We start from the raw sequence: 27681 nt of genomic DNA on the forward strand, positions 1-27681 counted from the left end.
GCAGTGACACACACACACACAGAGCGGCGTGAAGACGGAGGATCGCATTTAAAAAAAAACAAGAACACAAAGACATGAAACAAATGTGACTGGCTCAAAGGCAGGCCGATGAAAGAGAGATGGAGGGTGTCAATAATAAAAGAATGAATGAAGGAATGAACGTTTGAAAGTGATAAAAGATGAATAGAGAAGAATGCAGTGATGAAAGAGTGAATGAACAACTAAAGAGAATAAGGTGAATAAAGCATCAAAGAGTCAATGCTATAAATGCCACAAAGTGATGCACTGTTTTGATTTGTTTTGTTGTTTTTAAAAGAAAATTCTCCAATAGGATTTTTGAAGAACTTGTCAACGAATGATCCTCATTTGATCAAATCTATCTATCTATCTATCTATCTATCTGTCTGTCTGTCTGTCTGTCTGTCTGTCTGTCTATCTATCTATCTATCTATCTATCTATCTATCTATCTATCTATCAGTCTGTCTGTCTGTCTGTCTGTCTGTCTTTCTATCTATCTTTCTTTCTATCTATCTATCTATCTATCTATCTATCAATTAATCAGTCTGTCTGTCTGTCTGTCTGTCTGTCTGTCTATCTATCTATCTATCTATCTATCTATCTATCTATCTATCTATCTATCTATCTATCTATCTATCTAACTATCTATCTATCTGTCTGTCTGTCTGTCTGTCTGTCTGTCTATCTATCTATCTATCTATCTGTCCGTCCATCCATCTATCTATCTATAGTTTTAGTCAAAACAAGTCTATCTATCTATCTATCTATCTATCTATCTATCTATCTATCTATCTATCTATCTGTCTGTCTATCTATCTGTCTGTCTGTCTGTCTGTCCATCTATCTATCTATCTATCTATCTATCTATCTATCTATCTATCTATCTATCTGTCTGTCCATCCATCTATAGTTTTAGTCAAAACAAGTCTATCTGTCTATCTATCTATCTATCTATCTATCTGTCTGTCTATCTATCTGTCTGTCTGTCCATCTATCTATCTATCTATCTATCTATCTATCTATCTATCTATCTATCTATCTATCTATCTATCTGTCTGTCCATCTATCTATAGTTTTAGTCAAAACAAGTCTATCTATCTATCTATAGTTTGTCAAAACAAGTCTATCTATCTATAGTTTGTCAAAACAAGTCTATCTATCATTGTAGTCACAACAGTTTTATCTATCTATAGTTGCAGTCACATCAAGTCTATCAATCAATCAATCATCTATCAATCTATCTATCTAGTCTATTATCTGTCTGTCAATCATCTCTTTAAAACAATTTTTATTTTTTTTGATATCTATTTATCTCCTGTGAATTTGTTTTGTTAAAAGTGTAAATGATACTGATTATTTCTGCATGAACACAGACTGATCTGTGACAGGGGACTATGCTGGTTCCAGCCATATTCGGTTTCTCTCGATGTAAACGTATATGATAGGGTCACTTTACCTCTAGGTCACCTTTGGTAATACAAGCTTCCTCTACACGGAACTGCAGGTCCTCCACTTTTCTGTGGGATAAGAAGTACACATCAAGCCCTCAAAGGTTTCTTAACACATTCACATGAACTTGCATGTTCTTTTGCAATAATCAAACAATATAAAAGGTATTTTTTAAGATCAAGATTACCTTTTTTCCTCTTCCAGTTGATTCATCAGCTCCACTTTATCTCGGTCTGCAGTCTCCACAAGTCTCCGCAACTGGTCCAACTTGGCTTCCATCTCGTTGGCGTACTTCAAAAACACATGCAAAGTTTTAAGATTCAGAACACCATGCAACACGTATGCATCTAAACGTGGTGATAGACGGGGCAACTTTTTGAGCAATGTTGCTTGGCAATCTTGCCGAGAGATTGTTGCTTGGGCACTTTCCCATTTAAAATGGGCAATACATTTCTATCTGGATAATTTCGATAGGTCGTGGGCCCTGTGTCTCATCTGGTTGCCCGTTGACAGCAACATTGCTCAAAAAGTTGCCCTGTGTATCATCACCTTTAGAGTCTGGTTTAATATCCCAAAACCACCCACCTGTTCCTGGCCCTGTCTGAGCAGTGCCAGCTCTTGCTGCACCTCTCCAGCATGGCTTGTGGCTCGTGCCACTTCCGTCCTCTCCAGGTCCCGCTCAGCCAGGAGCTGCTCGATGTGCTGCTGCTTCTCCTTCAGGGCCTCCTGCAGGGCCGTGGTGCCGGAGATCTTCCGTGCGTACCGTGCAGACGTCTCTGTGAGCTGAAAGATTATTGACAGGTATTATTTCTAATAATATATGGAGAAGAACATATATCGTGAGTGAAAGGAGCAGGACCTTACCAGGCCCGCTCGGCTGGGTTTGCCTCCTACTGAGGAGGTGACAGAGCTGAGGGAGCTGACGGAAGATGCGCTGGGGCTGTTCTTCAGGGTCGACCTGCGTCTGGAGGTTTTGGATTTGGCAGTAGTGGTGGACGGGAATCCGATGCGTGTGACTTTGTGCGTAGGAGCGAATAGCCCATACTTTGGGAGGCACTGAAAATACCTGTGAGAGTGAAGCATAAAAATACATAAATATTTCCTAATCAAGATGTGCCAAGCTGATTCATATCCAAACAAAGTGCTGTAATAAAATCTAAGGGTGCTTTAACTTAGTATTAGTACAGGGTGTGCACACTTATGCAGTTAGTTATTCCAATTTTTATTTATACATATATATATATTTTTTTTCTATGAAAACTGTCACTTTGGTTTTCAGTGACATTGCATAGGTTGTGTTTTTTACATAAAATATGCAAAAGTTTTGATATGAGTTGTCTTTGTTTAATTTTTCCATCACGTGTGTAGACTTTTTATATGCACTGTACTTACAATACACTTCCCATAAAGGCAGTTCAACTAGAGTAACCCGAGGTTAAAACCAACATGACACAGCATTAACAACTCGTTTTACTTCTGTAATGTAATATTTCAGAGAGAAACAGGACATTTTTTATTATAGAGGGTATGCACGTGACATCACTGTCTGGAGTGACTGAGGTTACGCCCACTGAGTGACAAAAAAACTGAGTGGTTTTCAGCGAGAATGCCACGAAAAACACACAAAACACATCTAAAACAGGAAAAAGCTTTGAGACTGACTGTACAAATAGATTTGACAAGAAATCTGAAGTATATTTTTACAGACTGCCTAAAGCTACAGAAAAGAGAAGTAAATGGATCGCTGGAATTCACAGAAACAACTGGACTCCAGCCAGCGAAACATGGATTTGCAAATATAATTTTTTGTCAATATGTTGAATTTTGGGGTAAAATCATACCCTATATATTGTATTGTTATATATTGCATTGACAACTCATCAAATAAATATTTACCATCTTATATTTAGCATAATTGGTTGTTTTTAAATAAACTGACAAAACTATAGAAGTTTTAGGGCTGGACGTGTGATGACGAACCTGTAGGTTATCACCATGTGAACAACAGTTCACAGTGTTATTGTGTACATTGATTTATTGTTTAAGGTTATGATTGTTTTCATATTGTTTACCTTGGATTAATGATATTATTTGTGATTATGTTATCTGTTTAAATGCATATGTAAGAGCACTGACATTGAATGTGTTTCTGTAGTCATGAGATTTGACCGACCCCTACTGTTGGTATGTTCCACTAGTGTTTGGCGGGAAGATATCATATACAAAGGAGTGAGAATAGTTGAGCCAGGAGAGATGGGCCAAGGGCCAGAGCTTGTACAGTCAAATGCTGTAAGATGCGAGTCCTCATTGTCAGAGGTTTGTTCCTCGAGGCTAGATGTGATGCCATGTTTTGCTGCTCTCAGCATGTTTTATTTATGTTTTGTACCGTCTATTTCGAGCATGTTTTGATGATTTGTTTTGGTTATTTTGAACTTTATTTGGGATCACGTATGCGGAGACAGCTGTCCTAATAAATTCACCTGGACATTAATGATCCTCTGCTTTGTACTTAAGTTATTCCATCTCTTCCCAGGCCTATCGGCAAACAAATTTACGCAACAACTCAGGGTAGCCGTGTACAAACAGCCCTCTGACAACAAGCCATGGCGGCTTTCCTTCATCAGGCGGCTAGTTGAAACGTCATCCCGACAGGACGATATATAACATTGATATAAGTCTACACCCAGATTTAGACCTTCCTATATTGTATTATAAACAGCGTTCACAGGCAATTTTGCTTTTTGTATTTCCCCGGCGTCAAAATCAGGCATATATAAATGTCAGGAAGCATGATTCCTGGCTGCACGTCAATATATATGGATCACTGGATCTTTGGTAGTTGTAAGGAACACTATCGAGTCCAACCTTTAGTTTAAACTGATAATCGTTTGTTTTACTCGCGTTTCCCTATTAGATCCAGTCATGCAGCATGATGAAACCACTCCGGCTGCTCCATTGGGAACTGAACATGAAAAGTGAAGCTATATGACATACTGTACAGTTGGAAAAAAAAAAAACAAGTAATCTCACATGCCTCTTCTATGGCTTCTCAACAATGTCTCAAAACTCTAGTTTCTCAAGAATGTGCTAAGATTCAGCCACATAAGCAAAAACCTTACAGATCCATTTTATAAATGTGTTTTAAAACAGAACGTCCTGTTCTCACGGGTTGATCTTGTGTAATTTTGACAAATTGTGGCCTTACCTTGCACCAGCCACTGCCCCATCATTCTTGCCAAGAGGCTCGTCCAGCTCAACGCCACACCATTCACCTTTCGCGAAGTCAGTTTCGCCCAGGAAACGCACAACACCAGCCTTGGATCCTGCAACCTAAGGAAAGTAAGTAAAACATTCCCTCAAACTTCCCTCAATGAGCCACTAAAGTGTGAAGACAGACCAGATTTGGGCCTTACCAGCACACGATCACCCAGCTTCATGTCCCGCTGTAACTTCTTGGTTGAATCTGTCTCAGAGAGATTGGAAGCAGACTCGCTGGTGGCCCTGGTAAGGTTTGATGAGGTCTTGGTGGTTGCAGTAATGGTCTGAGTGACAGGAGCAGGATCTTTGGCAGGGGAGGCGGACGACTTGGCGGGAGTCTGCGTGCCATTGGTCTCACGCTCTGCCACGGGAGTACGAGAGAGTTTGGAGGGCCGAGTAAATATGCCTCGCAAGTCCACGCACTGGAAGTAGCGCACTCCAGCCACAGAGCCATCATTCTTCCCGATGGGCTCGTCTAAAACTATTCCTGCCCACTGGCCCGGTGCAAACTGAGTCCCTCCGATGAACTGCACACAACCCGGTTTATTTCCGTTGACCCAAACACGTTCGCCAACAGAGAAATCTGACGGCGCATCTTGGTCGGTATTGGAGGTCGGAGATGTTACAGCCTTGGCACCAGCTGCAGTCAGCAAAAATAAAGGCACGTCATGCCTGAATCAGTGCATTTAAAATGTAACCCATAGGTTACTCACCTGAGGTGGGCGAGGTTTTGGTTGGCGCCGAGGGTGGTTTACCAATCTTGGTGGGTGGTTTGAGACCACTTGGCTTCCCCGTACTCATATTCCCTGCTTTATGCACACATGTGCTATTCCTGCAGGGCCTGGAAAAACGTCAACCCTCCTTGACCAGATAGGATTCCCTGACAGAAGAAATGTTAATATAAGTAAAGCATGCAATTTGTGTTTAATTGTTTTATTGTGTGATGATAAACCCCTAAAAAACTTTTTCAAAAAAGAAAAAAGGTGGCTAAAATTTAAGCAGACTAAATGACTGGAGAAGTCCTGCCTATGTCAAGAGAGAGAAAGGTACGATTAAATTAAGAGGTCAAAAAGAAAATGAAACGTATGAACAGATAAATTGTTCACAATTAGATCTATAACACGCATTTAGAAAATAAATATGGTGAATTTTCATTTCATGCCGACTTTCATTTCCGGCACAACCATTTTTAACATGAATGTGTAAAAGCCTTACGGTGTCAGCCAATAGAAAAATAGGGAAGAAAAGACTAGAGAAACTTCTGTTTCATGCCAACATTAATACAAGACATGGTAAAAAACATTATTATTTATCAAAGTGGAATACATGGCATTACTATGGTACTCTTTTAGTGACTGTTAGGGGGGAAATAAATATATTCATTCTTATGATTTTATATTACTAACACTGATCAAATAACTATGGTACTTTGGTGGGAACTGTTGTAACCATGGCTATTTGTGGCGGTTAAGTACAGTTAAGCCTGAGTACACTACAAAATCATTTATACTTACGCTAATCCACAAAATGACACATAATAAAACTTAACGCTAACACAACTATCCTAAAAAAAAAAAAGTACCACGGTACTATTGACAGTACCAAGTCTTTGTGTACATATACCATGGTATTACCCTCTGAAAATCACTCTACCATGGTAATACCACAGCACGTAACGTTATAGTGACAAAAATCATATCACAATTGTTTACTCTATCATTGAATAATAAACCACTGGTTATTAATTTCGTTTAAGGAGGAGTGAAATTAAGTTATCTACACTTTTGCTTCTGGTTATTAACTAAATATTTGAAATAATAATAATAATAATAATAATAATAATAATAATAATAATAATAATGTATGGCACTTAATGCAACCAGCGATTTCGATCAATTTGGACTGGATTGTTAAAAGAACAAAATATTGTTATTGTTTATTATTCTAACGACCTAACGACAACTAGCCAAACGATAACTGTCAAAAAAATGATCATAAACGATCCTAGAATTTCACATAATATCCCAAATATATGAAAGTCTGTTTTTAGTCACACATTCCGTATATTTCTGTTTCTACGTGGCTGGCTATGACTTCACATCATAACAAACTGTTTGCTAGCCGACATTAGCCAGAGGAGCTAATCCTCTAAATGCAACACACATGAGCTCAATATAGTGAGATTTAGAGAGAATTAAGTGATCATATTCTCTTACCTGGACCGTTTTAATGTCAAGCATGCCTTCGTGATAAGGGAAATAAAGGGATTTCTTGTTTGTCTGGATGATGATCTCACACTGATGATGATGATGGGTGAGGCAATTCAACACAAAGCTGCACCCAAACACTTTACAGTGACTTTTGACACGACATCCGTATAATGTAAATTAACAGGATATAGAGTTAATAAAATGAGCCGCATCAGATAAAGTGTGGAAAAATGTAATTATGAAACGATGCATGAGGATTTTTTGTTGCAGAATAATTTTGATTTTAAAACACTTGAAATGTCTTGCTGGGGGGAAACAGAAAAATTAGCTGATCTACAACGATAAAAATGAATAGATTTGAGCCCGAATTGTGTGATATAATTTCAAAAATAATTTAAGGGGAGGAAACAGTATTTTTTTTTATTGAATGAATGTGGCCAAAACGTGTCAGTGGTCTGTGGCGGCAACTAGTGGTCTAATCTGAATATTGACAAAAATATTTAAACAAAAAACAACATAAAATTTGACCATTTTTGCCTTGTCTCGTTTTTATTTTTTCACTTAATTTCCTGCATTTCCAATAAAGTTTTAAATGACATAAATGTCGCCTTTTTTGCTATTCTAACACAAGAGAGCACACAGTGACCATTAAAGAGTGCAAAAACGAAAAATAATAATTTAATAGCTAGTAAATTGATACCAGATGCATTTCAACCAATGTTTAGTAACCAGTTGAACTTAAAGTCCCCATGAAATTGTAAGGGTGGATTTCCTGCAGTGGTTCAAGCTGCAAGACAGCCGAATGACTAAAGAAACGTTATTAGCAAGATGGTAGAAAACTGCACATTTCTTGTCTATTCACCCACTGCCACTTATACCAACGACGGAAATAAGCGCAGTTACAATTGCTTAATATGTGGGAGAGCGTTGCTATAGAGAGTGACTATATTGTATTGCAATATGAAGCACTTCAAAGTCAATACCAAATCAAAGTTAGCACATTAGTTGTAATTGAAAAGGTTTAATGACAAAATATGGTTATGGTTACACTTAAAATAGTTACAAAATAGATGTATGAGTTGATGATGACTTATACCATTAATCTTACCCAGCATGTAAAATGTTACCTGAGAGAGAGAGAGAGAGAGAGAGAGAGAGAGAGAGAGAGAGAGAGAGAGAGAGAGAGAGAGAGGAGGCAAAGGGAAGAATAAAAGAGCATCCAAAAGAGACAGAGCAACAGTTTCAATCTTCTTTTATTTTTTTCCTGACCATGTGACTAAAACCCAAATGTGAGACATTCAAACTGACCAATCAGATAATTACACTTCCCCCGCTGTACTAAAGGTGTGACAGTTCATTGACCCCAAAGTACAAACATGTTGGCCAACAGGCCTAGATCACAATCAGAAACCTCTGTGCTTTTAGGAACTCCAAATGGTCCTTGTGGTGGAAAGAGGGGGTGGAAACAGTAAAGAAATATCTTGGATTATTTTCAATCCTACAAAATCGAAACTGAAACTTTTTGGCTTTTAGTATGAATAGTCTTACTGTTAGGCTATCTATTAGCTGTGCTCCAAAACAATGACAAAATTCACATTTAGACTACATAAGAATTCAAAACATACAGTCTCTCACTTACGCCAATATATGGATCAAATATTTTGATAACATCGCTGTTTCTCAGATTCAGATTTTCTGTCCAATCAAATGCTCTCTAGAATCTGAAGCTCCGCCCCCTACATTATAAATTGACGCTGAAGCTGCGACTGAAATCGGTCATTTATTCACACTATTACTATTTTCTATAACGATTCAGACAGTGTAAATATGCTTTCCTTTGAGGCGAATGAAGTCTGGTTTCACGTTAGTGTTACGCAAAACCGCCGCACCTCGCACAGTCTGCTCTGGTCCAGAGATACGATAGCACAGAGCGGATCATATGTGAGTCGGCACCAGAAAACGTATCGTACCGATATGGAGGAGAGTAGGAGGAGAAACAGTTAGACATTAGGAGGAAACTGCGGCTTTATCGAGCCGGCTCACGCCAAGCTGTGATATAAACTAAACGTTATTGGCTATTTTTAAAAAGGGGAGGAGCTGTGAGACATGTCCCGCCCTGTCTTCCTGTTTCAGTGGAAATTACGTCAACACATTGAATAATACTGCGAGTTTCAAGGCACTTTAGTGGGCGTGAGTATGGAAAACATGTTGCAGAGATAAAATAGGATTACAGCTGTCATTGATTTTTGCAAGTAATTATATCTTTATTTTTGCAGTTCTTTATTTTATTTAGCAATTCTTTATTTTTGTTTGCATAACTTGTATTTTTCTCTCAATACTCCCCCCCCCCCCTTTGCAATTCTTTAATTTTGTGAGCAAAACATTTTTTTTTTTGCTCAATACTTTATTTTTGTTTTGCAAAAATGTTTTTTCTTTTGCAATACTTTATTCTTTTGCAAAACTATGTGGCATTATATTGACTCCATAGCCTTAAAGGGATACTCCACTTTAAAATGAAAATTCTGTCATCATATACTCACCCTCATGTTGTTTCAAACCTGTATGAATTTCTTTCTTCTGCTGAACAGAAAGGAAGATATTTAGAAGAATGTCAGTATATGTCATAGTATGGAAGTCAATGGTACCAGAAACTGTCTGGTTACTGACATTCTTCTAAATATCTTCCTTTCTGTTCAGCAGAAGAAAGAAATTCATACAGGTTTGAAACAACATGAGGGTGAGTATATGATGACAGAATTTTCATTTTAAAGTGGAGTATCCCTTTAAGTAAATGGTGCTCACTGCAGAGTCAAATGACGTCCAGCTCCACCTCTCTGGACTTGCATAGATCTGATGCATAGACTGTAAAAAAAAAAAAAAAGGTGGTGTTATCGCCTCCAGTGTTGCCAAGTGGGCTTCCTTTACACTGTTGCCGTGGGTTTAATAGAAATTGGCCTGGTTGTGTTACGAAAACCTGGCAACCCTGATCGCCACATTATTGTATTCTGTACCTGCAACCTGAACACATGGACTTCGCAACGCATGCAGATATATTCCTCAACAATAATTAAAACATTATCAAGTAGTTATTTGCATGCATAGATGCATAAGTGTTTTCATTATTGGTAAGGAAATCCAATATTAATCTTATATCGGGGGGAAAAATAAAACAGTCCATGCATGCTCTTTATTGCAAATTTCCTGCTAGATTACAACATTGTCGTCGGAATTTTCACTATTTTTTTCATTGAACATTCGGGATGCATCGAAAATATTATTCAGATATGATTCCGTTGTGTGCAACATCTGCATGACTGTACATGTGCATCAACTGAGGGCGCGGGCACTGGGCATGAGGACTGCTCCATTACTTTGCCAATAATATACCCCTGAACTCAAGGAAGCAGTATTATTGCAGATATTACAGTATAATCAGCACTTTTCCGTCCGAATGTTATATTAGCTGCTGGTGTTCGTGCTAATCTTATGCATCTGTTCCTCACGCAGATTCTGTTTCTGAAATACACGGGAATAACTGGAAGGATTCCATAAAGGATTTGTGTGTAATCCGAAACATCTCGTGTAGATAAGGTAAGACGCACGTAAAACTTGATTTGAATTAAAGTCATAAAAGCCTCACCGATGTTTATTGTTTACTAGGCGACTTTTCAAATGTATTGATGCGTTTCATCGTATTGACATTATTTTACACACACAAAGAATAAATTTGATATTAGGTGCAAAGATATAATGTGAATGGACTGATCTTTTCACATTCCAGCTGCTGCCATTTTGTTTATCTTTCACCCACATCTACAATGAAGAACACGGGCAAATAAATGAATGGGCGACGCTATAGCACAGAGCTTTTTTCATATTTTTCAACATCAACATTTTAATTCAGATTAACTTTACTGTCATGGCTTTAGAACGTTGCCAAAGGAATAATACAACGTATATGTAGCCACACACAGCAATAAAAACATGCATTCACAAAATGCAGCAAATAGCAAAGTTAATTCAGAGAACATGAGCTAATCAGTTAAAGGCACAACATTTTAAAATGATTTGATTAAAATCCCCAAACCAATAAAACAACGTTATATATTTTGTTGATTTATGTATTTTACATTATCCCAAATGTCTCCAACAATGTTTAAATCCAGAGAAATAAGCTATTTTAAAGGGTAACTAAACCCCTGGTCAGAGCCTGACTCAACCAAGCATTTTTCAATATTTGAAAAATGGGGGGGGGGGGGGGGTGTTGGGGGGGGAGGGGGAGGGGCGTGTGCACCTGAGACCCGCATTGACGGATTAATTGACAGCTGCTGTCAGACTCTAAAATGGAGAGTGACTCACAGGGTCTCAAGACGACATAAAGTACATGCATCTGGTGAGTTTTATCGAGTTGATGTCAATAGGGCACGCTCTCTGTAGGCATCATATTTTGCTGCTATGTGAAAAAATCCATCAAAATGCGCCGGCACTTTTGTCGACCAGAGGATTAACTTTAGCCTAACCATAAATTGTGATTAAAATATATATGATCGTTTGGCACTGCGTCGCTTTTCAGCATAAGCTGTGTGGAGAAGAAGCCCATTTCCACCTCTATTGCGTTGGAGAAGCAATCCCGCGTCAAATGCAGGTTGCACACTTGAACTCTAGGCGGGAACTTACGGTCTTCCAGGCCAAGTGCATGCAACCACTGGCACCTAATTTCCAAGTCTGCTGGAAAGCTATGCAGTCAAGCAGTGCTGTTGCAACCAGCAACACTACACCTACGTACCCTCCTGACCACAGTACTAAATACAGATAAATCTACGCTAACTTGAAGCTATCCTAACTGATGCAATGGTAGCTCGTGGTCTGCTAATGGTACCTGCTTACGTCACGCAGTACCGCTTACGTCACGCAGTACTGCAAACATCCAATAGGAAAATTCAACTGCAGTAGCCACCGTTCAACCTGAAGAGGGCATCACTCAGACGTTTTTACACCATATATTGTAGAATTAAAACACTTTATACCCAAATGTCAAAAAAGTTACTCAAATCAATGAACAGCACTAATAAAGACCCATTCTTAGAGATCATTAACTAAAAAAAGTTGGTTTAGGGTTGAGTTACCCTTTAAGCAGCGTAACGTTCCGTGTCATTGCGTCATTCGAAGGGAATCGACTCGTTGACAACACAGCTTGTCACTTATTGGCTTAGAACAATGGTGACGTTGTCACTGCTCCGAAATTGCATACTAGTTCCCAACTATAGTATGCGAAAAACAATACACCAAAAGATTAGAATGTCCGATACATCGTATTGGAAAAACAGTAGGTGAAAAGTACCCGGATGAACTACTACTTCCGCAGAGGTTCTGAAGTGCGCATTTGATGGACACTTTACTATCCCATGAGGCCACGGGAGGGGATTTATAAATGCAAGTGAAGCGACACAACTGATGCGGGTAGGTCACATGACCGTAACAACATGGTGGATGTAGTACGTTTCATTCATACTACCCATATTCATACTATAGAGCGTACTTTTTTTAACGGTCGCAAAGTCATTTCAAATTCAAATGTAGTACCTACTCAGTACGCCATTTCGGATGCAGCGTTTGTTGTATTTGTTAGGGGCCGTTAACACAGAATGTTTTTTCCCATAGACTGTAAAAAAAATATGGACGTAGTGTCCGTGATGTCATCTGTAGGTTTCTGAAGAGCATTTTTGAAACCCAAAGTGGGTGGAGCTGGCCATCGCCATCTTGGCATCGCGTCACTCCCTGATAAATGAAAATGGGCAAAAAGGCGGGATTAGCTGAGGTGACGTGGCGGCTAACAGACGACAGACAAACGACTAGTAGTCCACGGCAGTAGGCTGTCACTCAAGTGGCCACGCCCTTAATTATGCATAACTTTAAGGCTTAATATAATTTAAATGGATGAGTTATAAAAAAATTCACCCCCCTCACAGTTGTCATGAAGGGCAAAATTTGCTATATAGACCAAAACCACTTTTTGCACCAGGTTGTAAACACATTTTTTTCTGATGTAAAGTTGGGAATTTTAACATGGGGGGGTCTATGAGATTAGACCCCTCTTTTGCAGCCTGTCTCTAGTGGCCAGTCGATGAATTGCAGTTTAAGTTACTTCCGTGTTGGTTTTAAGAGAGAGCCAGGAATGTTGCCGCTTGGTTTTTCCATTCCACTGCGCTACTTTTCCATTGTTTTTCTATGTAAACATGCACTAGAAGGACGTGTATGACCATTGTGCTCGCATCCTTTGCAGCGTCTTGCGCATGTCATGGCATTCTAAAAACGTGGCGCTCAAGTTAAAATAAGTTTAACTTTTAAAAAACGCATCTCTAGACCTTGCGCTCTTTTTCGTTCCACTGACCTGCTTCTTTTAACTCTGATTCTATTGATTAATTTGGAATGAGTTAAGATTGTTCAAACTCCAACAGTGAACAGTTCAAATCTAAGCAGACAGACAGACTATGCCTTTGATCTGCTTTAAAGCCCCCATTCTTGCAACATCTTCTGATCGACTGCATGGCCTTAAACCTTTAAACATCATGCTTTTGAAAACTACTTTCTGACTAGGTTTTTTCAAGCCAACTTCAAAATTATGCATGAACACTCCTTGCAATCTAACAGTGACATCTGTATAGAATATTATTTTAACCATATCACAGAATGTCTGTCATTAAATCTAAATTGACAGAAAAAATACAGATTTTGTTCAAATTTAATTGTTGATGATAATAATTACTTGTTCATTAATCATTCTTTATGTAAAAGCAGTAGTATTTTAAAACCATCCATTTTATTGGAATCAACAAAAAATTTTGTAGTCAAGGTTATTTGACTACTTCAGTGAGGACATTTCAAAGGCTTCAGTTGTTTTCAGAGCCGACAAATAACACATCTCTTATCCTTATCCTTATGCCTAAACCCTAAACACACAAACCTTTGCACATCACTAGCTTTGAAGAAAAGTGTCATCTTTTAATTTTAATAGTAAAGACACCAAATTGTTCTTCCAAATGTTTCACTGTTTTAGTGTTAGAGCACATTTGATCCTAACAAGTATTACAAATTGAATTATAAATGTGGCTTCCCTTGGACCTTGCTTGCAGTTCATTCTGTAGCTGAATAATGAAGAGACGGTTTAATGTTGTGGAGACCCTGGTTCGTTTATTTGAATCCAGAGAAGAGGAAAGAGACACGACCCTACATACAAGTGATGGAAGCATAGAAGAGGAAAGATATGCAACCCCACATAAAAGTGATGGAAGCATAGAAGAGGAAAGAGACGCGACCCCACATTCAAGTGATGGATGCATGGAAGAGGAAAGAGACGCGACCCCACATAAAAGTGATGGAAGCATAGAAGAGGAAAGAGATGCGACCCTACATTCAAGTGATGGATCCATGGAAGAGTTAAGAGACGCGACCCTACATTCAAGTGATGGATGCATGGAAGAGGAAAGATATGCAACCCCACATAAAAGTGATGGAAGCATAGAAGAGGAAAGAGACGCGACCCCACATTCAAGTGATGGATGCATGGAAGAGGAAAGATATGCAACCCTACATAAAAGTGATGGAAGCATAGAAGAGGAAAGAGACGCGACCCCACATAAAAGTGATGGAAGCATAGAAGAGGAAAGAGACGCGACCCCACATAAAAGTGATGGAAGCATAGAAGAGGAAAGAGACGCGACCCTACATTCAAGTGATGGATCCATGGAAGAGTTAAGAGACGCGACCCTACATTCAAGTGATGGATGCATGGAAGAGGAAAGATATGCAACCCCACATAAAAGTGATGGAAGCATGGAGGAGGAAAGAGACGCGACCCCACATTCAAGTGATGGATGCATGGAAGAGGAAAGATATGCAACCCTACATACAAGTGATGGAAGCATAGAAGAGGAAAGAGACGCGACCCCACATTCAAGTGATGGATGGATAGAAGAGGAAAGATACCTGGAAGGAGAAGCTGAGACAGAGGAGGAGCTCTTCGATCAAACTTCTGAAACAGAGGACAATACAGAATTCGACCCAGACTACCACTCTACTGATGGAGAAGAGGAAGAGGAAGAGGAAGAGGACCCTCCTGAGGCGGATGCCGCTTACCAGTCCAAAAACGGGAAAATATTGTGGACTTCAACAACTCCTTCAGAGAAACAAGGGAGAATACCAACTCATCGTGTCATCAAAATGACCCCTGGACCAACCAGGTTTGCATGTTCCAATGCCAAAGACATAATATCAACATTTGAAATGTTTTTCCCAGATAACATTAAAAAGATTTTGATTGATATGTCCAATTTAGAGGGGAAACGTGTTTTTGGTAAAGCCTGGAAAAGCCTGGACTGGACGGACATACAGGCCTATTTCGGTCTGTTGATTCTGGCAGGCGTGTATCGATCCCACCATGAGGCTTTGTGTAGCTTATGGGGCGGTGTGTCGGGGAGGGCAATTTTTCGTGCTACCATGCCTTTGAAAACTTTTTCCATCATGTCAAGGATCTTCTGCTTTTATAGAAAGGATGGCCGAAAGAAAGATGACAAGCTGGCACCAATAAGGAACATCTGGGAAAAATGGGTCCAACGCCTGCCGCTCTTGTACAATCCAGGCCCGAGCGTCACTGTGGACGAGTGCTTGGTCCCTTTCAGAGGTCGCTGTCCTTTCAAACAATACATGCCGAGTAAACCGAGCAAGTATGGAATTAAAATCTGGGCGGCTTGCGATGCCAGCTCGAGCTACGCATGGAACATGCAGATCTACACAGGCAAAGCTGCCGACAGGAAGCCAGAAAAGAACCAGGGAATGCGTGTGGTCTTGGACATGACATCTGGTCTCCAGGGACACACCATCACATGTGACAACTTTTTCACCTCGTATGCCCTCGGCGAGGAGCTGCTCCAAAGAAAAATGACCATGATTGGAACAGTCAGATCAAACAAGCCTGAGCTCCCTCCTGCGCTCCTGTCAGTCAAACACAGAGCCCGATTCTCGTCCATGTTCGCCTTCACCGAGACACACGCTCTTGTGTCCTACTGTCCCAGAAAAAACAAAAATGTGCTTTTGATGAGCACATTACATAGAGATGCCGCAGTAAGCAGCAAAGACCACAAGAAGCCAGAAATAATCCTAGACTACAACAAGACCAAAGGTGGAGTTGACACCCTTGACCAGGTATTTTACGTTGCATTATTTATACGTTATTGGCATGAAATGAAAATCAACCCTATCTATTTTCTAAATGCATATTATAGATCTTATTTTGAACAATTCATCTGTGCATATGTTTTCTTTGTCAACATTCTGTTACACGTGGATGTACACAATAGAGTTGAAAAGATCTGTTACTACTTCCATCTTATCACAACTTTTAGGGCAAATGGCATGTATGAAGTGACCTGAATTGTCAGCTGATGACTAAAGCTTTTGTGTTTTTTGCTTGTCATTTAACTTCCAGCTAGTTGCCACATACACCTGCCAAAGAAAGACAATGCGTTGGCCAATAGTTGTCTTCTTTAACATGTTGGATGTCTCCGCCTACAATTCATTTGTGCTCTGGACCGAAATGGATCCTACGTGGAACAAACAGAAGTGCTTCAAAAGGCGACTCTTTCTGGAAGAGCTAGGTGAAGCTCTGGTGACTCCGTTCATGATAAGACGGCAAGGCATTCCCCGCACGCTAGCCTCTCGGAATATCGTAATGGAAGCACAAGAAGGCTCCCCCGTAAAGGCTCCGTACCATAAAGTGATGGAAGCACGCGCCTGCTCTGTTAAAGTCAAAGAAACCGGCCCCTCGCCAGTCTCAACCCCCACTAAGAGGAAAAGATGTCAGGTCTGTGAATCAAAGTTGAGCAAAAAAACCAACATGACGTGCAATAAGTGTAACATGTACATTTGCAAGTCACACGCTGTTATAACTACTTACTGCCACCCATGCAACAAGAGAAAGAAGGTTTAAACAGGATTTGTCACTGCTTATGTGTTGTTTTTATACTCAGTTTTTATGACAAATTCTTTTCTTGCTTATTCTCTTTAGTAATGTTTTTGCTAATCTTCTGATTATTAACCCCTTTTTCTCAAGATTTTTATTAGTTTACTTCATTAGAGTTACTGAATGTTGATGTTTTAAATAAATGATATGACAAAATAGTGTGTACTCTACGTCTTTTCATTCATTGTATCACTATTTTGTAACTATTTGTGGCATCACTGCAAAAACTGACACTTCAAAACAAGTGAATATAAACATGATAAACTCAAGAGTAGTAGTTTCTAAGTATATCATAAGTATATTTCCAAATTCAAAACTTGTGTCTAGAAATGGAGTTTGTGAGAACATTTGGCCTCAGAGAACAGGCAACATGCATCAACTGCAGATCAAAAAATTATTTCATTTTATTTGAAAATGAATGGTGTAATTTAAGAGGTAAGTTTAAGTCTAAATACCATAGAACTTTCAAAAGAAATGAACTAGTTAATTGATATTACTTAAAATTTTACTTAGGAAATAAATAAAAAAAAATATGATGGGATGTTTGTTTTTTATTAACTTACTTGCTGGAATTTGTATACATGTGTATTGCAACCAATGCTGATGATAGTAACCAGTTGTTTGATAGTAAACTTCAGGTACATTTGCACTGGTTTGTGTTTTTAGGCCACTACTGTATTCTGAACCTGCAACCTGTGGCTTTCGCATGCAGATATATTCCTCAACAATAATTAAAAGATGATCAAGTAGTTATTTGCATGCATAAGTGTTTTCATTATTGTGTAAGGGAATACATAATTTACCCCCCCCCCCCCCCCCCCCCCGGGGGAAAAAAACAGTCCATGATGCTCTTTATTGCGAAGTTCCAGCTAGATTACAACATTGTCGTCTGAATTTTCACTAATTCTTTCATTTAACATTCGGGAAGCATCGAAAATATTCTTAAAATATGATTCCGTTGTGTGTAACATCTGCATGACTGTGCATGTGCATCAACAGAGGGCGCATGCTTCTGCTCCATTGCAGTGTTAATAATATGGTCATATCTACAATTTCTGCACCCCTGGACTAAACAGTATTCTTGCAGACATTACAGTAATCCGCACATGGACGTTTCCGTCTGAAAGCAGCGCTGGTGTTCGTGCTAATCTCATCGGTTCCTCACGCAGAGTCTGCTTCTGAAATACACGGGAATAACAGGAAGGATTCCATGAAGGATTTGTGTACAATCCAAAACATCTCGTGTAGACAAGGTAAGATGCACACAAAGTTTGCTTTGAATTCGAGCAACAAAAAAGCCTCACAGATATGTAATCTTCATTTGCGTTATATTGCGTCATCGTTTTTTTACACAAAAGTGCAAAGACCTCGTGCAGGATTTGTTCACATTCCAGCTGCTGCCATTTTGTTTATAGTTTTAACCCCCCGGTTCTGTTCGGTCATTTTAAGCACATTTAAGTGGTTAAATAAAAAGGCAAAATTTGATCGACCATTGTTAATACATCGGACTACAAAACATAGCAATTATTAAATACATTGTCAAATAAAATCAACTAATCGATCAGGCACAATGCAGAACACACACACAAAAAAATTAATGATGCTATAACACATGACATTATTGTTGTCGTTGTTTTAATTTGTCAAAAAAAAAAAACTTATTTATTCGTGGTGCTCACTGCAGAGCCATATGACATCCAGCTCCACCTCTCTGGACATCATGGTTTGAGGAACCGGTGTTACAATATATTCGGTTCCTGAAATATTTGGTTCCAAAGGGTGGAGCTATCATGAATATTCACGAGACCATAGCGTGGGCGGGGCAATCAATACAAGCGAGTGGAACAGAAATTGTTAGCGTGAGCGCCTCAGATCGCGTTTTGTTCTAAACTACTTCTATAACTGTTCGTTTCTCACGAATGACTGAGATTCAGCTTTTTAAATGTCTATTATTGCATGTTTAAATAAATATATTCTTGTGTTTTTATTCTGTCTCCCAAAGTTGTCTGTAGGGTAAATATTATTAAAATAGCTTTTATATTACGGTATACAATATAGCTTTGAATGTTGCTTTACACTCAACTGAAAATCTTTTTGATACACAACTGTCAAAGGTTATCATAAATGTTAAGCTTCAGCAGTTGTTTTCTCTAGCAATGCTTTTTGAACGTTGGTCAAATTAAGTGATAATTATTTCAATTGTATTGATGTATACATAGCAAGGTCCAAATAAAGAAATGTTATACTTGTCATTTGTCGTTTTGAATGTACCATTCCAAAGGTAAGTGCACTTAATTGTAATGAAAAAGAGACAAAAGTCTAGAAAATTTATTCATTTAATTTGATTTTTATTTGGCAATGTAAATTTCAATTTTTCTTACAGATATAATGCATTGGAGTATCAAATTAAGGGCTTTGGCACCTAGGGCAAATAAAAACCTCACTGTATAATATAGTATAAGACCTCATGTAAAAGTAGTATGTTTTGATCATGAAGAGACTATTAGAGAAATCACTAAGTTAGTTAGTTACTAAACACCTATGATTGTGAAGTTCTGTGCCCCTCTAAGAAGGACTTTTTTTTTTATTTATTTTTATTTTAGAAACACCATGAGGAACCATTTTTTCAATTCATACAAGGTTTTAAACATTGACAGCCAAAATGACAAATTCAACAAAGATGAGGAGGTTTATTTATTTGAATTGTGGTTGAGACACGTTATTCTTTTAAAACATCACCATAGCTAATTGGCCAAAACTGTGTACAATAGTAAATTGCATAGAAATATTGTTCAGAAAAGAAGTTTCTCAGGTGTGGTGGGACATGGACATATAAATAAAAAGTATTGTCATTCATAAGAATTTAATATATATAATTTTTATAATATAAAACAATATACATAAAGTTATCTACCTATCCTAGACTGTTTAAATAATGATAAACAAAAACATCTGCCTCAACATATTTCTGTGTAAAATTTATTGAGGTTTTTTAAAGCATTCATTCATTCGAAAACTCGAAATTACTTTTATAGTAAGATGAAGTGTCTTAAAATTACATATTTTATTCATATTCATCTGTAAAAATGAGAATGTTAGACAAGAGAAACACATGGGATCAAGGACAAAATTAATACAGCAGGACAAATAAAATATTTAATATATTATTCAAATATTTTATTTATAAATACCTTTCCTTATTTTTTGGTATACCCATCTACACCAGTGTGTTTTTGTGTACACTTGTTTACAAAAAGATTACATAGAATGAAAACATTAATAAACTGATAAGATGTAGGCCTATTTTTTATGATTAATGATTAGTCATTATTATCAATTAATTTGACCACTGTTCTAAAGCATTGCTAGAGAAAACAACTGCATCTGAAGCCTAACATTTATGACAACCTTTGATGAAGTAAAGGTTGTGTATCAAAAAGATTTTCAGTTGAGTCAGTATAAAGCAACATTCAAAGCATGCAGCATGCAACTCCAAGTTCTTATGTCGTCTTGAGCTATCAGCCTATAATTTAAAGGCTATTTTAATAAAATGCAGACAACTTTGGGAGACATAATAAAAACACAAGAATATATTTGTAAATATTTATTTAAACAGCAATCAGACACATTTTAAAAAGCTTAACCTCTGTCATTCATGAGAAACGAACATCATGGAATGTCAACAACAACTAATCTGGGAGAAATTTAGAGAAATATAGGTCTTCCAACTTCCTACAGGATCAGGTCTGTAAAAGTTCAGGCAAACTCAGAGTCCTGAAACACATGCTATAAAACGATAAATTATTTATAAAATATATATGAGTAGTTTAAGCTTAACTTCGTTCAACCTTATTTTGAAATAAATAATCTATAAAACAAAATAAAACACGAGGCGCTCACACTAATAATTTCTGTTCCACTCGCTTGTATTGATTGCCCCGCCCACGCTATGGTCTCGTGAATATTCATGATAGCTCCACCCTTTGGAACCAAATATTTCAGGAACCGAATATATTGTAACACCGGCGCTGCACAGACCGATCGGGTTATGATGACATCAAAGTACCGCGAGAGCTATTCAAAAGCATATGGAGCCGTCTGCTCAATATTTTCTCTCGCGGTATTTTGATGTCATTCATCGATCGGTCTGTGCAACGCCGGTTCAATGGTGGGGTTAGGGTGTGGGTACACCTTCTAGCTCCACCCATTACACCCAAATTACATCCAGATAGGGGGAGCTGGACTTCACACTCCACCCTCCACCCTCTCGATTTATTGGGCATAAATTAGGAGTAGAACAGTGTTGCCAAAGCTATATATATACACACACACACACACAATGCCAAATGTGGGTGGATTTCAACTGCGTGTAACACAGTCACTCTCTACTAGCCACTTTGACGGGCTGAATTTTGTATATAATGTATATACATATTATTCAATTGTATTCTTTTAAAAAAGCATCTGAAATAATAAACTAAGTGCAAGGTAGTGTTGTTAAAAATATACATTTTTCGAGACATCAATACTAAAATATCTGAAATGGTTCCAATACTCATTTTCCGCAGAATAGAAACACGATACCAGTGCGCTTTCTCTTGCTCTCATCCCCGCCTCCCCTTCATTTGCTCCGGATGAATATTGGTGGTATTAGAGGGCATGGGAATGCGCCAAGCGCCATTGATTAGCAGACCACCACCTGCTGTTAGCATTCCATTGACTCCCATTCATTTTGGCGTCACTTTGACAGCGAATAACTTTACATCTGAGGCGTTTAAAGACTCCATTAGTCCATTATTTATTTCTAAAGAAACACGAAAATATATAAAAGGCTCCATTACCTTGTATCTTACGTTATGGCCCCGTAGAAGCCGTTTTTGTAAAAATAGGCTAACGATTGCGTCATAACCATGCGACTCTCTGTCGCACAGTAGAGAAATTACCGTATAGACAGGAGGAGAAGCTCACGGGCAATCGGTGGGACGTGGAGGCAAAATGACAAAATAATTAATCAGAATACTTAGAAAAAGTTGCTCCTGCTCCTAGATCATGGACACCTACTCACACTCTCCGTCTCTGCAAGTTTCGGAAGGGAATGATTCAGATTTCTCTTGGCACAGCTACTAGAAGACAGACGGGTTGCTCACGTCACATCTACGTCGTCAAGCTCAGTTTGAGTCTGCGCAGTACGGTCAGCCATCAGGAAGAGAGTGCTTCTAATTGACTTTTCTCCGTTGAATCCAATGGGGTCGCTGTGTCCATTTCTTTTACTGTCGATGGAATGCGCGAATTGCGTATAATTGTACTCATTCCTGCAGATTTTGTGCTCACAACCAAAGTATGTGCACAAAAAGCCGCCTCTCAGTAATAAATTGAGTTCTTTTTCACTGATTATTGCGCACGTGGTGTTTGCGGATTAGATGCACTATTTGTCATATTCATTGATATCCGCAAGAAATGCTGTGCTCGCTAACAAAACCTTTGCAATCCCCCAAGAAACTTTGCGTTCGCTCGCAAAAAAATGAGCGAACACAAAGTTTCTCGGGGGAACACAAAACATTTGTGAGAGAATGCAAAAACAATGAGTTATTTTTCGTCCATCTCATATTTTTTTGCTTCACCATGTCCCTTTAGGGCAGGGTTCACCAATCTCGGTCCTGGAGGGCCGTTGTCCTGCAGAGTTTAGCTCCAACCAGCTCCAACACACCTGTTTGAAAGTTTCTAGTATGCCTAATGAGACCTTGATTAGCTGGTTCAGGTGTGTTTAATTGGGGTTGGAGCTAAACTCTGCAGGACAGCGGCCCTCCAGGACCGAGATTGGTGAACCCTGCTTTAGGGGCTCCGTACTCTCGCGGTGCTTTGATGGCATAAATCACAGTGACTTGGCAAAGGTGCTGTCATAAATCAAATAAAAATTGCATGTACTGTTAAAAATCAAATGCCGATTTGCAGTTGTGGCTGGTACTAAAAAAATTTGGGGGGGGGGGGGGGGGGGGGGGGGGGGGGGGGCGCAACAAACTGAATTATTAATCCAGGACTGAATGTAGGCTTTTTGTTAAATAACATTTTAACAGTGATAATAATGTAGCTATCATTAGCCTAAAGTTTAGCTAAAACTTCAGCTGGTAGGGTTGGGAAATAGCCAATTGCCAAATAAATCTGAATTTTTGGGCTAAATGGCGATGTATGGTATAATCTGAATATTTAATTATTATTTTTTCTATTTGAAAAAAAAAAAAATGTATTTAATTTAAAAAAAAAAAAAAAAAAAAAATCCTGATCAATATTGTCCTACAAACAATGTTCATATTGAAGGTTATAAAAACAAACATAGTGTAACCTTGCTGTCTATCTGCAGTCTATCCAAAAAAGGGGTCAAATCACATTACATTCTAACATTGCAACATTACAATCTAAAAACAAAATAATGCTTTTTAAAGAAGTAGTTAAATTTACTAAACTTAAAAAAAATATAATAATATAATAAAAATACACATGTAGGTTTGAAATTCTCTAGCACATTTATGTTCACCAACAACAACAAATATTCAACAACAAATATTTTAGCTAAATATATTTATAATTTAGTGCTAATGTATATTTTAGTCAGAATAATTGCGCTCCTATTCTATTGCGCTCCATCTGTTCGGCACGCATGCACGCGGCGGCGCTCGTTCACGGAAGTTTAGCTTGCAGAAAGCTCGCCCACTCATGACAGCAAACTGGAAATATTGACTTTCTAACATTTACAGATGGAGAATATGTCCGTGAAATGTAAGTTATGCACTGAGGAAATTATTGGATGTCACTTCAGCTTATGGCTAAATATTATTAGAGGTATATTTGTTTCCACCAATCGCTGCACAAGTGAAGTTTACGTATGATGACGAAAGCACGTTAGTGCGAGCCCTCCCGGAACCCATAGAGAATGCATTGCAGTGCCTGCAGTTCGAAAAAAAAAATCTTTGAATGTAAGTCTATGGGAACACTCTGGGCGATTTTCGGCCATAGTGAAATCGCCCAAAAAGAGGCGGTACTCCACAGAACGTGACTTGGTGGTGATTGGACTATATCCAGAGGCAGAACAACAGTGAGTGACTACTAGCGTAAGTCTGTGGTTGAATGAGATTGTGATTGAAAAAGTCCCTTTCACACTTTGGGGGTGCGTCGCCCGATCGCCCTAATGAAGAAACCGCCGCTGCCGATTTGGCTGCACAGCACTGCATGAAGTCAAACACACCTAATTCTTTATCTCTAATTTAACATTTCAAAATTCCCCACCACCATTTTGAAGTGCATTCAACTACGTCAAGTGGACGAGTGAAGTTTATTTGGACAGACCCTTGACCCTGTGATTTTGACTGATGGAGCGAGTCTACTCCATATATACACTGCAGGCAGATCCAAAGACTGCAATCCACCACAAAAGTCACACTTCATTTACCCCCACCCGACACAACTCTAGTGTGTGATATTGGAGTTATTTTGACGGGTTTTCAAGGGTTCCGCCAGTAGTGGGCACTCATGCAACGTAAATAATAACGTACATCTTAGTGAACAAGATGGAGGGAAGTTAGCAACGGAAGGGCATTAAAGAAACTGGACTTAAACGCAGCCTGAGAGTGAACCGGGCCAGATGGGGCGAGGCCGTAATGATATATCCTAGCCTTAACCATCACACAAACCTATTCACATCTCTAGCTTTAAAAATAAGCATTATCTGTCCCATTTAAGAGCTTAAAATTTGAATAAGGACACACAATAAAATGTACTCCCAATGTGGTTTTAAGACATGTTTTACTGTAGTATTACAAGACATTTTACCCTAACAAGTATAACAACTAAGGTTATAAATGTGGCTTCCTTGGACCTTGCTTGCAGTTCTTTCTGAAGCTACACAAGAGACGGTTTAAGAGGAAGAGACGGCATGGAGAGACCGTTTAATATTGCGGAGGTCCTGGTCGAATTACTTGATTCTAGTGAAGAGGAAACAGATGCGATACTACCTATGACAAGTGATGGATCCATGGATAAGGAAAGAGACGCGACCCTACATTCCAGTGATGGATGCATGGAAGAGCTATACCTCGAAGGAGAAGCTGAGACAGAGGAGGAGCTCTTTGATCAAGCTTCTGAAACAGAGGACAATACAGAATTCGACCCAGACTACCAATCTACTGATGGAGAAGAGGAAGAGGAAGAGGAAGAGGACCCTCCTGAGGCGGATGCCGCTTACCAGTCCAAGAACGGGAACATATTGTGGACTTCAACAACTCCTTCAGAGAAACGACGGAGATTACCAACTCATCGTGTCATCAAAATGACCCCTGGACCAACCAGGTTTACATGTTCCTATGCCAAAGACATAATATCAACATTTGAATTGTTTTTCCCAGATAACATTAAAAAGATTTTGATTGAAATGTCCAATTTAGAGGGGAAACGTGTTTTTGGTAAAGCCTGGAAAAGCCTGGACTGGACGGACATACAGGCCTATTTCGGTCTGTTGATTCTGGCAGGCGTGTATCGATCCCACCATGAGGCTTTGGGTAGCTTATGGAGCGGTGTGTCGGGGAGGGCAATTTTTCGCGCTACCATGTCTTTGGGAACCTTTACCACTATATCAAGGATCTTCTGCTTTTATAGAAAGGATGCTGGGTCTGGCCGAAAGAAAGATGACAAGCTGGCACCAATAAGGGACTTCTGGGAAAAATGGGTCCAACGCCTGCCGCTCTTGTACAATCCAGGCCCGAGCGTCACTGTGGACGAGTGCTTGGTCCCTTTCAGAGGTCGCTGTCCTTTCAAACAATACATGCCGAGTAAACCGAGCAAGTATGGAATTAAAATCTGGGCGGCTTGCGATGCCAGCTCGAGCTACGCATGGAACATGCAGATCTACACAGGCAAAGCTGCCGACAGGAAGCCAGAAAAGAACCAGGGAATGCGTGTGGTCTTGGACATGACATCTGGTCTCCAGGGACACACCATCACATGTGACAACTTTTTCACCTCGTATGCCCTCGGCGAGGAGCTGCTCCAAAGAAAAATGACCATGATCGGAACAGTCAGATCAAACAAGCCTGAGCTCCCTCCTGCGCTCCTGTCAGTCAAACACAGAGCCCGATTCTCGTCCATGTTCGCCTTCACCGAGACACACGCTCTTGTGTCCTACTGTCCCAGAAAAAACAAAAATGTGCTTTTGATGAGCACATTACATAGAGATGCCGCAATAAGCAGCCAAGACCACAAGAAGCCGGAAATAATCCTAGACTACAACAAGACCAAAGGTGGAGTTGACACCCTTGACCAGGTATTTTACGTTGCATTATTTATACGTTATTGGCATGAAATGAAAATCAACCCTATCTATTTTCTAAATGCAAATTATAGATTTTATTGTGAACAATTAATCTGTGCATATGTTTTCTTTGTCAACATTCTGTTACACCTGGATGTACACAATAGAGTTGAAAAGATCTGTTACTACTTCCATCTTATCACAACTTTTAGGGCAAATGGCATGTATGAAATGACCTGAATTGTCAGCTGATGACTAAAGCTTTTGTGTTTTTTGCTTGTCATTTAACTTCCAGCTAGTTGCCACATACACCTGCCAAAGAAAGACAATGCGTTGGCCAATGGTTATCTTCTTTAACATGTTGGATGTCTCCGCCTACAATTCATTTGTGCTCTGGACCGAAATAGATCCTACGTGGAACAAACAGAAGTGCTTCAAAAGGCGACTCTTTCTGGAAAAGCTAGGTAAAGCTCTGGTGACTCCGTTCATGATAAGACGGCAAGGCATTCCCCGCACGCCAGCCTCTCAGAATATCGTAATGGAAGCACAAGAAGGCTCTGTTAATGTCAAAGAAACCGGCCCCTCGCCAGTCTCAACCCCCACTAAGAGGAAAAGATGTCAGGTCTGTGAATCAAAGTTGAAAAAAAAAACCAACATGACGTGCAATAAGTGTAACATGTACATTTGCAAGTCACACGCTGTTATAACTACTTACTGCCACCCATGCAACAAGAGAAAGAAGGTTTAAACAGGATTTGTCACTGCTTATGTGTTGTTTTTTTACTCAGTTTTTATGACAAATTCTTTTCTTGCTATTCTCTTTACTAATGTTTTTGCTAATCTTCTGATTATTAACCCCTTTTTCTCGAGATTTTTATTAGTTTACTTCATTAGAGTTACTGAATGTTGATGCTTGATGTTTTAAATAAATAATAATATGACAAAATAGTGTGTACTCTACGTCTTTTCATTCATTGTATTACTATTTTGTAACTATTTGTGGCATCACTGCAAAAACTTCAAAACTAATGAATATAAACATGATAAACTCAAGAGTAGTAGTTTAGTATATCATAAGTATATATCCAAATTTAAAACTTGTGTCTAGAAATGGAGTTTGTGAGAACATTTGGCCCCAGAGAACAGGCAACATGCATCACTGAAGCCAAGCCACCTACTGGTTATAACTGTTATTTCATGTCACTGTCAATTTTTTTCAGCAGGTGTTTTCAAATATTTTTTCTAATTTGTCAGTTTAATGGAGCGTATGTTTTTACTGCAGATCAAAACAATTATTTCATTTTATTTTAAAATGAATGTTGTAATTTTAGCGGTAAGTTAAGTCTAAATACCATAGAACTTTCAAAAGAAATGAACAAATAAAAATGTTACTTAAAAATACCTAGGATGGGATGTTTGATTTTTATTA

The 27681-nt window shown here is 38.9% G+C and overlaps 3 protein-coding genes across 4 annotated transcripts in view; 2 read left to right on the forward strand and 1 right to left on the reverse strand.

Annotated features, from left to right (window-relative positions):
• The window catches only part of clip1b (CAP-GLY domain containing linker protein 1b), a 26376-nt gene extending 19275 nt beyond the window's left edge, over positions 1 to 7101 (reverse strand). Inside the window, exons 1-8 of the mRNA XM_079861261.1 lie at positions 6943 to 7101; positions 5440 to 5606; positions 4882 to 5366; positions 4674 to 4798; positions 2333 to 2534; positions 2054 to 2251; positions 1656 to 1759; positions 1476 to 1536 (exon numbers count right to left, since the gene is read on the reverse strand). Of these exons, the coding sequence (XP_079717387.1) occupies positions 1476 to 1536; positions 1656 to 1759; positions 2054 to 2251; positions 2333 to 2534; positions 4674 to 4798; positions 4882 to 5366; positions 5440 to 5527 (1263 nt within the window). The 5' untranslated portion in view covers positions 5528 to 5606; positions 6943 to 7101. The remainder of the gene's footprint in view (positions 1 to 1475; positions 1537 to 1655; positions 1760 to 2053; positions 2252 to 2332; positions 2535 to 4673; positions 4799 to 4881; positions 5367 to 5439; positions 5607 to 6942) is intronic.
• A 2811-nt stretch (positions 7102 to 9912) lies between these two features.
• On the forward strand, positions 9913 to 17106 carry LOC307152532 (piggyBac transposable element-derived protein 4-like). Of its 2 annotated transcripts, XM_079861263.1 has the most exons (4): positions 9913 to 10061; positions 10444 to 10527; positions 14070 to 16137; positions 16421 to 17106. In XM_079861263.1, exons 3-4 carry the CDS (start codon positions 14089 to 14091, stop codon positions 16919 to 16921), a joined length of 2550 nt encoding a protein of 849 aa, XP_079717389.1. In that variant the 5' UTR covers positions 9913 to 10061; positions 10444 to 10527; positions 14070 to 14088; the 3' UTR covers positions 16922 to 17106. The 2 variants fall into 2 exon arrangements, with proteins under 2 accessions (XP_079717389.1, XP_079717388.1); XM_079861262.1 differs by lacking the exon at positions 9913 to 10061 and having other exon boundaries at positions 10249 to 10527.
• A 672-nt stretch (positions 17107 to 17778) lies between these two features.
• On the forward strand, positions 17779 to 27194 carry LOC307152540 (piggyBac transposable element-derived protein 4-like). The gene is made up of 3 exons (XM_079861300.1): positions 17779 to 18207; positions 24836 to 26264; positions 26548 to 27194. The coding sequence occupies exons 2-3, from the start codon at positions 24882 to 24884 to the stop codon at positions 26998 to 27000; spliced, it is 1836 nt and encodes a 611-aa protein (XP_079717426.1). The 5' UTR covers positions 17779 to 18207; positions 24836 to 24881; the 3' UTR covers positions 27001 to 27194.
• The last annotated feature ends 487 nt before the right edge of the window (positions 27195 to 27681 follow it).

Source organism: Squalius cephalus (assembly GCF_949319135.1).
Source record: "Squalius cephalus genome assembly, chromosome: 24".
Classification (NCBI taxonomy): domain Eukaryota; kingdom Metazoa; phylum Chordata; class Actinopteri; order Cypriniformes; family Leuciscidae; genus Squalius; species Squalius cephalus.